The 17,845-nt window shown below is 42.3% G+C and overlaps 1 protein-coding gene across 2 annotated transcripts in view; it reads right to left on the bottom strand.

Moving 5' to 3' along the window:
* The window catches only part of TRPC7 (transient receptor potential cation channel subfamily C member 7), a 140,869-nt gene that overhangs the window by 90,398 nt on the left and 32,626 nt on the right, over positions 1-17,845 (bottom strand). For both annotated transcript variants that reach the window (XM_074390395.1, XM_003933961.4), the window contains exon 3: positions 1,674-1,856. In XM_074390395.1, coding sequence (XP_074246496.1) covers positions 1,674-1,856 — 183 coding nt within the window. The remainder of the gene's footprint in view (positions 1-1,673; positions 1,857-17,845) is intronic.

The raw sequence follows: 17,845 nt of genomic DNA on the forward strand, positions 1-17,845 counted from the left end.
TGGTAATTGACAAAAGAGGACATGTAGTTATTAGGTGAGGGCCAGACTTCTGGATTCACTGAGTAACTCTACCCTCCATGACAGTTTTGCTAGGAGATTTGAATTTGTGTTTCAGAGAAATGGTGACCACACATGCCATGGACTGTTGGAGTTGTGCATAAATAGTCCAAACTCTGAATATAAGTCTGCAAATGCCAAGCATCTTCTTTTGTCTGCTTTTTAGACATCTTCACCATAAGCTGGGAGGGAGGAGGAAAATCTGGCTACAGGAAGAAAGGATGTTTGTAGTTTTGGGAAATCCAGCTCATTTTTACCACTGACAGACAGCTTCCACAGCAGGGTTTGTTTGAACCCCAAGGGCAAGGGTATTTCAGCAGCTTCAGGAAGTGACTGCTATGCTTTGGTGAAAAGCCTCTGCAAGCTCTTGGGTTAGACTAAAAGGTAGGTTTTCCTGAGCTGAGTAAATGTACTTGAAACTGCACTCTGATTCTCCCAACTTCCCCAAACCCTGTGCTTTCTAATGTTAATCTCTAAGGTCACCTTTCCCATAGGTCATCAATCTTATCTTTGAGCTCAGAGTCTTAGGCAAAAGCTATTTTTCGTAAAATTTGTGATAATTATAATATCAAAGTAAAAGGGTAGGAAGATTTTATCAAACTTGGAACCTCTCCCCAGATGAATTTCACAGATACATACGGTTGTTGAAGGCACAAATTAAGACACACACAAATTAAGATAACCAGGAAAGAGAAGGAATGCCCAGAGGCCAATCTGGGACCTTTAAAAATACCATTAAGTTTTGATCAGATGAAAGAGCTAAAAAAATTAAAACCCCTCAAAGAGATTCAGCTCCTTTGCTTATGTGGAAAGCACATTGATATTTAAACATGCGGATCTTTGGAATGCTCCAGTTTTTATCAGGATGAGTAATGCCATCTAACAGATTCTAAAGAAGCTAGAGCAGATTCTAAAGAAAAGCAGATTCTAAAGAAGCCAGAGTAGATCCAAAATGGGAATGTAATTGGCTTTTGCTCCTTATAATCTTAATCTGAGTAGCCACTACAGGTCTGAGGGCTACTGGTGACCATGGCCACTAAAGACACCTGGATGTCTATGGAGGTGGTGGCATGAACTTACTTTTGGGAAAGCCTACTTGAGCTTCCTTAGGGCTTTCATATGCCTTTGGAGTGCAATTCTTCTAAACCTCTCAGGGCTGTTGATCCCATAAGCCCTTTACACTAATACATTTTCTACTAGTCCCCAAGCCCACTGAGGAAGTTCAATAAATGCTTTTGAAAGACCTGAGTTCAATGCTTCTCATGAAGACTTGGGAACAGGCTTGCTAACTGATAGAAGCCCTCGCAGTGACATTGTCCCTGCCAGTGGGTTGAGGCTGAAGATCTCTTCTGCTGTCCAGGCTCAAGTCCTGCTTAGGCATTGACTCTCATGCTTCTGCTCTCTCTCCTGGTGGGCTGGGGGCTGAGGTGGGAAGGGATGGTGGAGGGGATCTGAGCAGCCCTGCAAAGCTGACAGCTAGCTCCCTGTCTAGAGAGAATTTGGGTGTCATCACGGTCACCTTGTGGGAACATAAAATACACATGAGCACAAAGCGAGACCAGCAGCCCTGCGAGGAGAGGCGAGGTAGGAAGACCAGGAGAGATGGGGGAGCTTACCTTCTTGACTTCATATTTAATGGCGAGTTTGATCCGGCTCAGACTCGGACGGTGGTGGTCAGACCAGACTTGGAAGTTCACATCACCATTTAAAATCGCTTCCACCTCTTCTGTGTCTCGGCACAGGTCCAGCACGCCCACTACAAAATCCTTGCATTGCATAGATAACTTCCTGTAATCGTTCTAACAGAATAAAGAGAAATCAGGGGTGTGTCACACCGAGCCCCGCAGATTGGCTTGCCTAGAATAGCAGTGTTGATCAGCAACTGCTCACCACATGTGAGCTTACAGAGCACATTGGATGCACTTACTGAACACAGCGGGATGTGCTGGGTGCGGAAGGCAGGGCAATTTCTCTTGACACGCAACCTAAAAGACATCTTCTCTAAGCCAGCATGTGTGAAGGTATGGCCCATGGGCCACCTGCATCAGAAGCACCTGAGGTGCATGCTAAAGTTGCAGATTCCCAGTCCCCACTCCAGACTTACTGAGTCAGAATGCCTGGTGGTGGGGCCTGGTAATCTGTTTTTAACTTTGCTCTCTAATGAAGTGGATGTCTGTTGCAGCCCTTCCTGGACTCTTTCAAAATGGCAGTTTTCTATGCCCAAGTCTGAGTCAGTTGTGAGGAAGGAACAATAAGGACTTGAACTTTTAAGGCTGATGTAAATAACATTTCGCTCATTTACCACCAATCTATATTGGTGACTGCTGCATATAGGAAATTTACTGGAAAGATGGCTAATATACTAAAATTGGGAAAAAAGATGCACAGGTATGCTTTTTTTTTTTTTTTTTTGAGACGGAGTTTCGCTCTTGTTACCCAGGCTGGAGTGCAATGGCGCGATCTCGGCTCACCGCAACCTCCGCCTCCTGGACTCAGGCGTATGCTTTTTTATGGTCCAGAAAATGTGCTTGTAAATTATAAATTTAAAAATCAAATGTAATTTAACAGTATCTTTTCTTACTAGAAATCCTTTTGTATGGCAAATCATGGCTCCTTAAATCACCTGCCTGTTGAATAAACATTTTCAACCTTGTTGTTGTTTCATATTTTTAATGAGCTGCTCCCAGATTTCTCTCTTCCTTTCCCTAGGTACACCTTTCTTAATATCTTTGAGAGGCTAACTTCCTTTCCTAGTGACATGCCAACGTCTCTTTCCCCTAAACGAACTGATTACCTTTTAGATAATGATCCAAAATGTTGGACAAAGAATGTTTGATGTTACTTCATTCCCCTCTCCCCAAAAATACTTTCCCCAGAGGCCTCCTTGCTGGTTTCTTAGTTGAAATGAGTCTATTCAGAAAGTACACAGAGCCAAATGTCACTTTTAATGTTAATCAATGTCAACAACGCTCAGACTGCTAGATAGCAGCTGGCAAACAGCACTGTGGTTGTGCTTTTCCAGAACATGGATTCCTCAGCCAATAGGTGGGAACTGGGCAAACTGCAGAAACTCAACCATTTTTCTGAGTTAATGATTCTAGTCTCCTTCCAGGTTGCTGTATCAAAATGTCACTTTGCATTAGAGAAAGAGGTATAAGTTAGTGCTTGTTTACTGGGAAGAGGAAAAGGATCAAGAAAATATTTTCAGATGAGAGTAGCTGTCCTTCATTTTTATATATAATTTAGGTAGAAGAAGGGAGTTTCAGAAATTCTGGGTGGAAAAATGACCTCTTGGCTCAGGCAGGTAAGAAACGTGAGGGGTTCTACGTTTTGGTACCAAGCACAGAGCTGATCTGAAGTGTTAGGTTTGGAAAAGCCACGTTCTGTGCTCTTCTGCCATTCATTCATCCGTTCATTCATTCATTTATTCATCACTGAGAATCTACTATGCAGCTGACAATGAAAAATTGGCAGTGAACAAGGTAACTCTCTGGGTAGTGTGAGGACGTTTGAGTTCCACCCTTAGGTTTGCGCAAGTGCAAGGCTAAATGAAACTTGCTCAGATCTTTTCCTGGCTAATATATTCTGCAGAGTAGTGATAAGCCAGAGGTAGGAGGCTTAAGGTACACTGGGCTGAGCAACATGGACAAGGTGAATTACCTCACCACATGGACCCATTCAACTCTGGCATCTCCTCTGTGGCAACTCAGGTTCTATTCCATAACTTTATTACCCCTTTTCTGAGAACAAGGAATCTCTAAATGTTAATATCTGTTATCAGTAAAACAGAGAGTGCCCTGTTGGCTAGAGCGTAACTCATCTCTTGATGGAAACTCCTGCCTAGAGCTGAAGTCATGGGTGGGTATAGGAAAGGGGGTGTAAAGGATTTAAGCCAGCTCTTGTTCCAGGCTCCCCGTGTTGGAGCGAGTCAGGCTGTATTTCCCAGAGCTTCCTCACATGTCTGGGTCCAGTGCAGTTCAGAATAGAAGGTGACACTTCATTAGAGACTGTCACTTCCCTGGGCTCTTTCAGCCAGCCTGCCATCAGTAGGGGAGGCAGCAGAGCAGCCAAAGCAGGTAATTTGCATTTTGCCTTCTGCATTAGGCACTTGGGCTGGAAAGCAATAAGCCTTGTGGTGTCTGCAGATGGCTGGAGGGGATAGAGGGAACTCATCCCTGCCAGGAAGAAGGAGGTGACATGGACAGGAATGGAAGCAGAGAGGGCCATAGATAAACATCTCTGGGGAATTGCGATGATTATAATTTATTGAGTCAACCCTGAGCTCAATTAGCCTTCCAAGACACACTCCTCACTGTAACTGGTAGGAGATGAGATACATACTAAAGACTTTATAGTCTTGTGTGAAGGAATTTTTTAAAAATATTCCTGAACACTGAGGTCTGCCAGTTCTAATGAGTGACATATGTTCTACCTGCATTATCTCCGTCAATCCTTATAAAAACGCCCTCAGTGGAAGGCTGATCACCATTTCCAACTTCCAGATGAGGGAACTGAGACCAGAGAGATAAAGTAATAGACCTACTCTCTTCCTTATGTCAGCCACTGATCTCTAGGTTCCTCTCTCATCTTCCTTGGATACTTAGCCCCTCTCTCATATCAGTCTCCTGACATTGACTGCATTGTTGTTCTTGATGGTTTCACTACCCTGGAAGATGAGCATCACATTCCCTGCCCTTTCATTTCCTTGACAGTCCCTTTTCTAATGACCTTATTCTCAACCCAAACTCAGCTATTGACTCTGAGTTATTTCAATAACTGCAGATCCTTCTCTACCCCAACTTTAAGTGTCCCTCCTCCAACCCCCACCTCCTGTATGTCTAGCTCACTCCCTCTGGGACCCCAACTCCAGGAATCCTTTGATTCCACCTGCCCTACAGCCACTGACTGTACCTTCTTTTCACTGGTTTTTACCCACCTTATGTCACTGTCTCCCTCCTTGCAGAGCTGATATTTCATGGTTAACAAAATGGTCTCTTGTCCTCCTTCTATTTCATTGTCCCTACTGGATAAAAGCCTGACTTTGGTTGTGTCTAACTCTCTACCAGTGTGGTCTTGCCTCTGCACAGTGAATGTGGCTGAGAACCCACGGCTGATCATTGTGCTGTAAACTCACTACCTCCAGCCTCAAGTAGTCCTTAGTGCTCTTGGGCAGCTTACTCTCCCACTCTCCTAAACAGGCAATTCACACATTCTTCTTTCCTCAGTCCTCTAACATCGCCTCCTCCTCTCAGATGAGGACATTGTTTCCTATTTTATCAAGAAAATGGAAGTCATCAGAAGAAAAGTCCCACATGTTCATACCTACTTGTGTCTCTGCTCCACACATAATTTGGTAGCAAATCCTGCACTGTGTTCCCTCCTCTGACTGAATGAACTGCCTCTGCTCCTTTCCAAGGCCACCTCCTCTGCTCCTTTCCAAGGCCACCAGCAAGGTGCTGGGTATCAGTCTCTTTTCGCTGCTCAAGGCCATGGCCCCTCAATCTTACTTTCTCTTTCCTGAACTGCCAACTTCTTCCTTTCCCTACTTGCTCATCATACAAACATGCTGTTATTTCTCTTGTTTTAAAAAGAAATTTCTCCTGACTCTGCCTCTCCCTTCAATGACTACTCCAATTGTCCATCTAATTTTATAGCAAAACTCTTCAATCGGGTTGTCTACATTCATTGTCTCCAGCTGCCCTCCTTGTACCCTCTCTTGTCCCCTTCAATAAGGCTTTCCCCTCCATTGACTTTACTGTGACTGTTCTTGTCAAGGTCATAAATTACATTCACATTGCTAACTTCAATGGTTGGTCCCCAGTCCTCATTTTACCTGACCTTTCGAGTGCTTTAACATAGGCCATCACTTCCTCCTCCTTGATACACATTATTCACTTGGCTTCCAGAATAGCATACTCTTCTGTCTTTATCTTTTTTCTGAATGACTACATTTTGGATTCTTTGTAAATTCATTTTCATATCTTCCTTACAATTTAATCTTGGAAATCTCCAAACATGTGTCCAGTAACTGGAATTCTTTTATCCATTTACTCTGAATGCCTTATAGATTTTATCTAGTGTTATGAATTTCAATACCACCCATACACTGGTGAGTCTGAAAGCTTTTACCAAGCTTTCTTCTCTGTATCCAGTTACCAACTTTATATCTCCACTTGACTATCTAATAGGCATTTTGAACTTCATAAAACTAACTCTGGATCTAGTCTGCTATCTTATTTAGTATTCTCCATTCTTTCAGTTTTCCTAGATGAAAAAAAAAAACACTTGAATTTATCCTTGATTGCTACCTTCCTTTCATAACCCACATATAATTTGGTAGCAAATCCTGCAAGTTCTACTTTCCAAATATATCCATACCTTGAACTATTTTCACCAATTTTATTATTTATACCTTTGTCCAAATCAACATCATCTCTGGCTTGTACTAAACCTAGAGGCTACCAACTGGTCTCCCGGACTCTGTCCCGTCCTCTGTGGTCTATTCTCAATACACCAGGCAGAGGAATATTAGGAAAAGTAGTCAGATTCTGGCACTGCTCTGTTCACCCCTCCAAAGGCTCCCTATCCAAAGTAAAAGTGGGGTCATCAGTCACTGATCTCTGAGTCACTCCCTCACCTTCCTTGGAGATTTAAGTTCCTGTCCCACATCGTTCTCCCAACATTAACTGCTATTGTAAATTCTTGGTGATTTCAAAATCCTGGAAGATGACCCACTGCCTACACTGTCCTCAAGCCTCCCCATTTTCTCCCTGATTTTATTTCCTGTGGTTCTCCCCAACTCAGTCTGCTCCCACCACTCTGGTGCCCCTGCTGTTCTTCAAACACACTTGGTGTGGACTAGACCTTTACACTAGCTATTCTCCTTACTTGGAATGCTCTTTCTCCGGATACCTACATGAACAACTCTTAAGCCTTCCCCAACTATCTTTTAAAAAGATTATGACTCCTCCATTCCTCGTTACCCTTCCCTGCTTTTCTTTTTTGGTTTCTTCACAGCACTTATGACTACCTGAGATATTATGTATTTTACATATTTTTTTAATATTTATTGTCCATGTCTCCCACTAGAATATAATTTTCTTGAGGCCATAGATTTTTCTGTTTTGTTCACAAATGTATCCTGAGATCCTAAAACTTTTCCTGGAGCATGGGGGGCACTCAGTAAGTACTTGTTGAATTAACTGGAACAGTGAACTTGTCTAAGATGACACAGCCACTAAATAATACAGCCAAGATTCTAAAGAGGTTGGGGTGACTCAAATTCTGTTCTTTCTCTCTCATCCTGTTGCCTCTTGTGGACCAGCATGTTTCCTTCTCTTCGGCACACTTGAGGCTCAATTGTGCTGACTCTCAACTAACATGGCGGAAACAAAGGGTGGGTAGGGATAAAGATATTTGAATCTCTGACAGGTTCTATAGTAGAGTCAGTAAGTACACAGGTTTTGCAGTCAGAAGGACCTGGAATTGGAACTCTTATTTTACTATTCGCTAGTAAAATTGATAAATTGAGCAAGCCATTGAACTCTTATGCATCGCAGTTTTCCATCTGTACTAAGGTACACACTGTTCAGTTCTTGGGAGAATTCAGCACCAAAATTATGTCAAATGCTCAGTATAGTTAATAATAAATAACACAAATAACAAAATAAAAACTTAAGCAAAAGCTGATAATAAAAATGAACATGTAAATGGCAGTCTATGTGATTTGACTCTTGATCTCTTGCCCTTTGTGGTTTGTAATTATTAAAGTGGGAGTAAGACTGGCCCATCGGTAGGAGGAAAACAACAACAAAAAATACCAGATAAAATCTTGATTTGTTTCTCATTCTTGCACTCCAGATAAAATCCATAAATTAGAATGTCTTATAAACGGACTAATGTAGTATGTAAGCTTTTGATGCTGGGTTCTTTCCCTCAGCATGATCATTTTGAGATTCATCCATGATGTTGCATGCATCCATAGTCAATTTTTCTATTTCACAACCACTGTGTGGATGTATTAGTTTGTTGATCTATTTACTCACTAAAGGATATTTGGTTGTATCCAGTTTTTGGCATCTGACAATTAAGAAGAAGGCTGCTGGCCAGGCATGGTGGCTCATGCCTATAATTCCAACACGTTGGGAGGCCAAGGTGGGCGGATCAGCTGAGGTTGGGAGTTTGAGACCAGCCTGACCAACATGAAGAAACCCTGTCTTTACTAAAATACAAAATTATCTGGGCGTGGTGGTGCATGCCTGTAATCCCAGCTACTCAGGAGGCTGAGGCAGGAGAATCACTTGAACCTGGGAGATGGAGGTTGTTGTGAGCCAGGATTGAGCCATTTCACTCCAGCCTGGGCAAAAAGAGTGAAACTCCATTTCGAAAACAAAACAAAACAAAAAAACAAAGCAAAGCGAAACTTGTACAGCCTTTACAGCCTTTTTATTTATTTATTTATTTTGAGACAGGATGTTTTCACCATATTGGCCAGGTTGGTCTCCTGACCTCAAGTGATCCACCTGCCTCAGCCTCCCAAAGTGCTGGGATTACAGGTGTGAGCCACTGCACCTGGCCAATATTCCTGTGCAAGTTTTTGTGTGAACATACTTTTTTTCTTCCTTTAAAGTAAATGCCTAGGAGTGGGATTGCTGAATATATAGTAAATGCATGTTTAACCTTGTGAGAAACTTGTTTCTGGAAAGATTCTACCATTTTACATTCTAGTAGCAAATTCAAAACATTCTAATGCTCCATATTTTCACCAGCACTTGGTATTGTTAATTTATTTCCTGTTTTTGTTTTTATATTTAGAGATGGATCTTGTTATATTGCCAGGCTAGTCATGAACTTCTGGGCTCAAGAGATCCTCCTGCATCAGTCTCCTGAGTAACTGGGACTACAAGTGCAGGCAACTATGTCCTGCATGTCAATTTCTTTTCTGTGTTATGATACTTCATTGTGATTTTAATTTGCATTTCCTAATGGCTAATAATGCTGCACATCTTTTCCTATGCTTATTTGCTATCTTTGTATCTTCTTTGATGAAATATATATTCAAATCCTTTGCCCACTTACATTTTTTTTTTTTTTTTTTGAGATGGAGTTTCGCTCTTGTTACCCAGGTTGGAGTGCAATGGCGCGATCTTGGCTCACCACAACCTCCACCTCTTGGGTTCAGGCAATTCTCCTGTTTCAGCCTCCTGAGTAGCTGGGATTACAGGCACGCATCACCATGCCCAGCTAATTTTTTGTATTTTTAGTAGAGATGGGGTTTCACCTTGTTGACCAGGATGGTCTCGATCTCTTGACCTCGTGATCCACCCGCCTCGGCCACCCAAAGTGCTGGGATTACAGGCTTGAGCCACCGCGCCTGGCACCCACTTACATTTTTAAAAAATTATTGAGCTTTGAGAGTTCTTTATATACTCAGGATACAATTCCTTTTTAAGAGATAGGATCTGTAAATACTCCTTTCAGTCTGTGGCTTATGTTCACATTCTCTTAGTATCTTTCAGAGAGCAAACATTTTTAATTTTGATGAGGTCTGATATGGCTTGGCTGTGTCCCCACCCAAATCTCATCTTGACTTGTAGCTCCTATAATTCCCTCATGTTGTAGGAGGAACCCAGTGGGAGATAATTGAATCATGCTGGTGGTTCCCCCCATACTGTTCTTGTGGTAGTGAATAAGTCTTACAAGATCTGATGGTTTAATAAGCGGAAACCTCTTTCATTTGGCTCTCATTCTTCTCTTGCCTGCTTCCATGTGTGATTGCCTTTCACCTTTGGCGATGATTGTGAGGCCTCCCCAGTCATGTGAAACTGTGAGTTTATTAAACCTCTTTCTTTTGTAACTTGCCCAGTCCTGAGTATGTCTTTATCAGCATTGTGAAAACAGACTAATACAACGTCTAATCTATTATTTTGTCTTTTACAGTTATGCTTTTGATGTCACAATTAAGTAATCTTTTCTTAATACAAGGTCATAAATGTGTCCTCCTATGTATTCCTCTAGAAGTTTTATAGTTTATGTATTAAATTTAGGTCTCGCACCCATTTCGTGTTAATTTTTGCCTATGATGTGAGGTATAGGTTGAGGTATCTTTTATTGCCCACAGATGATCATTTATTCCAGCCTTATTTGTTGAAAAGATTATTCTTTCTCTATGTAGTCATTTTTGCACAGTTGTCAAAAATCATTGACCACATTTGTATGAGTCTATTTCTGCACTCTCTATTCTGTTTCCTTGATCTATATGCATAACCTTTTGCTAATATCCATTGTCTTTATTTTTGTAGCATTATATTATCTTAAAACTAGGTACTTTGGGTCCTCCAACTTTGCTTTTCTTTTTCAAATTATCTTGGCTTTTCCCTTTCTTCCCCTTACATGTAAATTTGAAAATAAGCTTGTTCATAGCTACAAGAAATTCTGCTGAGATTTTTATTGGAATTGTGTTAAATCTATTGATCAGTTTGGGCATTCAAACTCTTTTGAATTCTCCAAGCCTCAAATATAAAATGTATCTTCTCTTATTTAGGTGTTCTTTGATTTCTTTCATTCATGTTTTATAGTTGCCAACATACAGATTTCACATATGTTTTGTAAAATTTGTATCTAAGTATTTCATTTTTTTAGCTATTGAAAATATTTTAAAATTTTTCTTTTTTAATTTTCATTATTATATATAGAAATATTGATTTTTGTGTGTTGTTCTTATATTCTGTGGTCTTGCTAAACTCACTTACTAGTGCATTTAGATTCTTTGGGATTCTCTATATAGACAAGCATGTTGTCTGAAAATACGGATGGTTGACCTTGAATAAACCCCTAGTTGCAATGCATTTATTAAGATGATGAGAAAATGCTCAGAAACATGCATTTACATTGCTTTGAAGATTGATAAGTTTTTACTTCTAGGAACAAAATTCTGCCAAAATTTTTTTGCTGGCTTTCAACCCAAAGTAGTGGCTCAGAGCTTTTTATGTAGTCAATACTTAAGCAGTTTTGTGACAAATTCACTATTTATTTTTTGTTCTCTGTTCAACACAGGTAATAACTGAGATTCTTTGATTCTGAACTATCCAAGAATTTCTTTTCTTTCCTTTTGATCTATAAATCTCCAGAGTTTATTTATTATTGAGATGGATTTCTAGCCCTTATACCGAAGTTGATTCCAAACCATCTATCAAGACATGTTGATGCCTTTAACTTTTGGTGCTAGAACCATTGTTTTGATAACATTAATTTCAGGAAATTATTAGTTTGCTTGACTTTGATTAAAAACTTCAACTCTTCAACTTTCTCAAAGCCATTGACAAACTTAAATTAGAAGAGAAAGGGAAGCTCATTACCCTGATCGGTCAAAAGTTAAATGAATTTCTCAGACTGATGCTGTAGAGACATCCATACAATACAGGATAATTAACACTCGTTCCTCAATGGAGACCTTAGTAATTAGATTTTAAAGGAGTGTGGACTTCAAATTCACTCCTCCTCCTTCCCTTTAGGGATCCAGTTATGGGGAAGGAATATTTATGGAAATCTCCAATGGAAACACAAGTGGAGCTAAGTGAACAGAAGTGTATGGCTATAAACCTGGGAGGTATTTCCGCTTTTGACATTTAGGATGAGTGTTTGCTTAAGAAAGGGTTGTACTAACAGTTAACAATAAAAGTATTTAAAAATTTTTAATATTTCATTAAATGGTGACAACAATCCTGTAGACTTGATAGTACTATTATCCATAAATAAGAGGACTGAAAGTTGACCACTGGATTTAGCAAATGGGAAGTGGTTCATCACCTCGACTGGAGCAGTTCTGGAAGAGTGGAGGCCATGCCTGGAGAGGGTGAAGACAGCAGGAGAACAGGGTCTGGAGGCAGGGAACTTAAGGCTAAATGGTGCTGAAACAAGGAAAAACACCAAGGTCTGGGGGCAGGGAGTCTGAGGCCAATTCACACTGACTTCCTAAAAGAAAAATCACTGAGGTCTGGGGGCAGAGAATCTAAGGCCAATTCCTGCTGACTTCCCAAAGCTGGATCAAAAGGAAAATACCTGGGTCTGGGGGGCAGAAAACCTAAAGCTTCCTAAAGCTAAACCAAAAGGAAAAACCCCATTTCCATGCCCAAGTTACAAAGGATCAAAGGTTACTCTCCCTACAATCCTCTCCCTTCCACCAGTCTCAGATGGAAAGGGAGAGTGCCAGGGATTGGCTCCGGGCCAGGCAGGGACCATCCCTTCATCTACACAGGGTGCCAATTCAGACTTTAATTAGCCACAGACCGAATCCTTCAAGGGGTAGCCAGTAAGAACCTCAAACCGAGTACTTAAAACCCAGAAAACTTTGTAACTGGGCCCTTGAGTCACTTACTTGGGCCCACTCCCACCTTGTGGAGTGCTTTCTCGATTTAATAAACTCAGGCTTTTGCTGCTTTGTTCCCGTGTTTCTTTCCTCTGCTACTTTGTATATTTTGTTCAATTCTTTGTTCAAATTGCCAAGGACCTGAACAACTCATAGTCAGAACTCTCCACCAGCAATAGTACGCGTAGAGGAATGCATGCATACAGAATATCATGGTTTAGCTGCAGTAATAGGAAAGGTCAGTATGTGGGTGAGGATGCTGTTAGGTGGGTGCATGGATGGTGGGGATCTGTAGACATTTTCCTTCTACTGCTTCAATTTTTTTTTCAGTGAAATAAAAATAGAAATTATCAGCTGAAAGTACGAGTAGGGAAGGAGGTGGTGGAAGTTTTGGGAGAGGAGAGAATAGGTCTGAAATAGATTTTAGGGACTGGCCCAGTGGCTCACGCCCATAATCCCAGCACTCTGGGAGGCTGAGGCGGGTGGATCATGAGGTCAAGAGATAAAGACCATCCTGGCCAACGTGGTGAAACCCCATGTCTACTGAAAATACAAAAATTAGCCAGGCATGGTGGCATGCACCTGCAGTCCCAGCTACTTCGGGGGTTGAGGCAGGAGAATCGCTTTAACCCAGCGGGTAGAGATTGCTGTGAGTGGAGATGGTGCGACTGCACTTTAGCCTGGTGATAGAGCAAGATCCCATCTCAAAAAGAAAGAAAAAAGGAAAGAAAGAAAGAAAGAAGGAAAGAAAGAAATTGAGAGAGAGAAAGAAAGAGAAATTGAGAGAGAGAGACAGAAAGAAAAAAAGAAAGAAAGAAAGAAATTGAGAGAGAGGGAGAGAGAGAAAGAAGAAAGAAAGAAAAAGAAAAATAGCTTTTAGGAGAAGATGAAAATAGCTGGATTAGAAAGACAGGATATGATTGCTGGAGAGCAATAAGAGCCCATTTGCAGTTCATGGTCATAAATTACAATGAGGTCAGTTAATGTGTTTTTTTTTTTTCCTAACCACATTCATTTTCCTGGGTGCCAGCACGGAGCAAATAGAGAATTATATTTTACCAGGGTTGTGTTTTTGCCAAAGAGTACAACAAATCAAGAGAGAAGCAGAGGAGCTAAAGTGTACCTGAGGGAGTGATTCCAGTGACAATTCATGGAATTGAAGCTGGTGTGAAAGGAAGACAGGACTTTGATGGAGAAAGGGGAAGTGAAAAGATGGTTTGATCAGTGAGTTACAAGACCTGCAGGGGGCGGAGAGCGGGGGGTTTTGGGGGAGGCAAAAGTTTGACAGAGTCAAGGGATTCAAGGGAGATGGAAAAATAGGAGTTGGAGAGTGTGATGTGCCATGCTTAGATAATGGAGAGCTTGCATTTATTGATCATGGAAAGTGTTGGCTCATATAGGCTCCTGGTGACTAAGGTATAGTGCAGAATAAGACCACTAGAGGAGGTAAGTCCATAAAACTGAGCCAGGGTGTTGGAAGGATGGCCTGTGTGTATATTGGAGTGCCAAGCATTTAAACAGCAAGGATCAAAATTGTGATACAGCGACCCATGGTTGCAGACTACAACAATGAGACATAATGTGTGATATAATATGTTGAAATATGATTCAAAGATAGACGCTCTTAAGGAGGAGAGAAAGGAGAGGAGAAACTTCTTTTTTGGAATTGGCAAGAAATGGCAGGGGGGATGCCCACCCCATCTCCAGGTTCAGTGCTCTGAAGACTGGGAGCAAAACTATCCCCACATGAAAGGGCTGCAGGAATGCTGTGTCCTCAGGGCAGCCAGTCTTTAGAGATAGCAAGAAGGTGGCACATCGCTGAGAGGAGGGGTTCAATGATGGTGGACTTTGCTGAGGAGGGACTGTGACTTTCAGAGGGTGAAATGGGAGAGCATTTGGGGATGGAAAGTAGGGTATGAGGATGGAGGAAGGAATCTGACAGCTTTCTGGAGAATTGCGTGCAGGTTCTAAGGGGTGATTTGGGAGACAGTGGCTTCCCATGGTGAGGACCTATAGAGGGATTAAAATGTGTAATTACAGGAAGTTGAGAGGATTCAATGCGGTGAAGCGGAGAAGCACACAGGCCAGTGCTGAGTGTACAGGTCACCTTCAGTATCCTTTGGCTAACACAGAACTTCAAAGTTGCATCTTGGCCTAGTGCTTTCTTTCTACACATCCTCCAACTCAGCTGATGGGTAAGAAAATTCTGGATGTTGAGATTTAACACACATGGCTGAATTTTTATTAATTAAAACCAGATTCATTAAAACAATTAATGGATGTGAAATATTGGGTAAGAACCTGAGCCTAGTGCTCATTATGGCAGATGAAAATTGAAAAGCTTCAATCCATGTTTTAGCTTCCATGCATACAATTAATTGTTTCATTAACCTTTACCACATCAATAAACTCACGCTCCAAAGGATCAAGGCAAATACGTTTTGGCATTTCATCTCCATTTAGGAATGCGGAGCCAAGGAAGGTGGTTCAAGTTTAGTGCAGAGACCAACAGTCAGCATTTCTTGCCTCAGCTTTCTCAGGGGTATTTAGGCAACTCCTGGGTCCTCAGAGTCCAGGGTTCTGCCCCAAGGGTGGAGCAGTGTAGGGCTGGCTCTTTGTCCCAATGATCCCCTGAGAGTCTGACTCTCCAACTCTGCCACTGTTTACCCACTGCTTCCCTGACTTTTTTGCTCTCTCCAGAGACTTTCCTTCATTAATCCCAAACATACTCCCTGCTTTTCCAAAGGGATCTCTGTGTCCTAAGTGTTTCAGCATTTAGGAAAGATGGCTGTTCATGGGTGATCTTAGAAGTTTTCATCATAGGCCTGATCAGTCTTGCATGAGCAGGAGGACTGGGAGGTCAGTATTTGGGTTTGAATCACAGCTTTGCTGCACCATGGCTGTACAATTTTGAATGTATAACTTAATCTCTCTGTGGGCTCTAAATTAATCTGCCTAACAGGGCTGATAACGTCATCTACTTCATAGGGTTGTTGCAAGGAGCAAACTGAAACAGATAAACCAAATAAGGTACTTCGCACAATATGTGGCAAGTATTGGGTAATATTATGATGACCCAGAGTGTGTGGGTTAGCAGAGAGCACAAGCACAGATGTCTATTTGGGGGTTGATCTTCAAGTGCCTCATCTAACAAAGCCGCAGACCCCCTCATTGGAATCATTTCCAGAGCTTCAACCTGTGTGAGTCCCCAGGTAGAAGTCCCCAGGCAGGCAGCAGGGAAGTAGTTTGGGGCACAGGGATTGGGGCGGAGTCCTGCTCACTTACCCTTCACGTGCAGGCGCCTGGACGCTGGGCACTGAATCTGCAGGTCATTGCACACCACCTTCCTCAGCCAGGTAGTGCTGACAGTGCTTCTGCTGGCACATTGGTCTCCAATCTAGTTTTTGGTTTACTTCATAGGCAGCTACTGACATTGTGAGGGGCTCATAGCACATTGACATGGCATTTGTGAAATCCCAGAAATAATGGATTGTTCTGCTTGTGTTTTTGTTGTTGTTGTTGTTGTTTTTTAAAACAAGTCTCCTTTGTTAGAATCAGAGGTTTGTGGGAGGATGAAGGTTATCTTTTAAGGAAACGACTCAGGTATTTTGTTGGCGACTCAGATATTATATCCACTAATTCAGCAGATATATTTGGGTACCCACTGTGTGCTAGTCACTCAGAAAGTAAATCTACTAAACCAAAGTCCTTGCCCTGGAGGGGCTCAGGGTCTTTCTAGAGACAATACAAGTAGCCAGATGAGGACTACAGGGTGATGTAAGTGCCTTGGGACAGGGTTGGGGCATGCTACCTGTGTTTCGGATATCACGGGGCTTCCAAAAGGAGGCAGAATATGAAGTGAGACCTGAGGACAAGCAGAAGCTAGCAGCGTTAAGACAGGTATGAGGAGAGGAGGTGGCAGGGAATTGACATTCCAGGAAGCAGTATCGGCAAGTGCAATGGGAAGAGATTGTATCTGCACGTGTGGATATGATGAATACTAGCTGACTTTAACCACAGCATGGTCATATGCATAGGTTATGCATCTAACTCAATATTTTACATAATTTCTCATGATTAAACAGGTATGGATATGCCTATTTAGCAAGAAAGGAATTCATGTACACTCTGTGCACATCCATATCCAGGTAGATGCTGCTTGGTTCTCTCCTGTGGGACTCCTGGAAGAGCCTCTCCTCAGCTTTCTTCTTTTCCTGTTGGAACTGCAGTAAAACTGGGAGGCAGGTTTGCCTATATGAACTAGTTTTGTCCCCACAACCCACCCCTCAGTGCTGCCTGGCTTCTATAGGAGGTTCCCAGGCTCTCCCCTCTGCATGCTCTGTTTCTCTCTCTCTCTCTCTCTCTCTCTCTCTCTCTCTCTCTCTCTCAAACACACACACACACACACACACACACACACACACACACACACACATCACCTTATCACCCACAGGTCAGTGCTCCATGGTAGAGTGTTGTTCTGGGCTGTGACTCAGAAAATCAGTCAGGACATGTGAGTTGAAAGAAGAAGGGGGAACTTTGTGGCTCGTGTACATGGAAGCAGCCCCACCAGTCCCCTGCTCATCTGCCCCGCCCCCACATGGGGGTGGCCGAAGCATGACTGATTGGTCTGTGCACCCATTAGGATGAAAGACAATATTAAAAGATAATAACTATTGCTGTTATTTCTGCCATTAGTTATCATTTATCAAGTGCTTACTACGTCCAAGCTCTGGGCTAAATGATTTATATGTTTATCTCACTGAATTCTCATGACAAATCTAGGAAGTACATACTATCATCATTTTTGTCTAACTGGCAGAGGAACTGAGGCCCAGAGACTTCAGTGGTTGCTGGGATCTGAGCTCAGGTATAGCTCACTCCAAAGTCCGTGATCGTAATACTGGCAAGTACTCATTTACTAAAAACACTCACTGCCTTGCAGTGCTTAAAACCCTGAACGTGCCCTGAAGGGCAGGTGTGGGAAGAGCATTCAAGGACCTCTTTTTGAAAAGGAAGAGAAAGATGAGGGCCTGTTGTTAAAAGGTAAAAGTGCTGAAACTTTAGGTAAAGCAGTACCCCGTGTTTCCACACCTGAGGGAGGGCCAGGAGGTAAGACTGGCTGAGCTCTGGGAGTTGAGTCTGCCCCACAATAAGTCACCAGCAGGTGTGTGTCAACAATTAGAGTCAGGGTAGGAGTTGTCCCTAACGGGACAGGCCACTCCTATTGCTCTCAAGACCCAAGCCTCTTAGCACAGTGCCAGCCTGGCCGCTCCTCCATGCCCCTTTTGAACTCTCACCAGGAGGTCATCACCTCCCTTCTATAATGGTCCTCCAGCTCCACCTGCTATCACTGTCTTCATGGTGAGAGGTTATGGGAGTGGGTGGGTAAGCAGAGGGTTGGCGGAGTGCCCCCGAAGT

Source organism: Saimiri boliviensis, chromosome 1 (genome assembly GCF_048565385.1).
Source record: "Saimiri boliviensis isolate mSaiBol1 chromosome 1, mSaiBol1.pri, whole genome shotgun sequence".
Taxonomy (NCBI): domain Eukaryota; kingdom Metazoa; phylum Chordata; class Mammalia; order Primates; family Cebidae; genus Saimiri; species Saimiri boliviensis.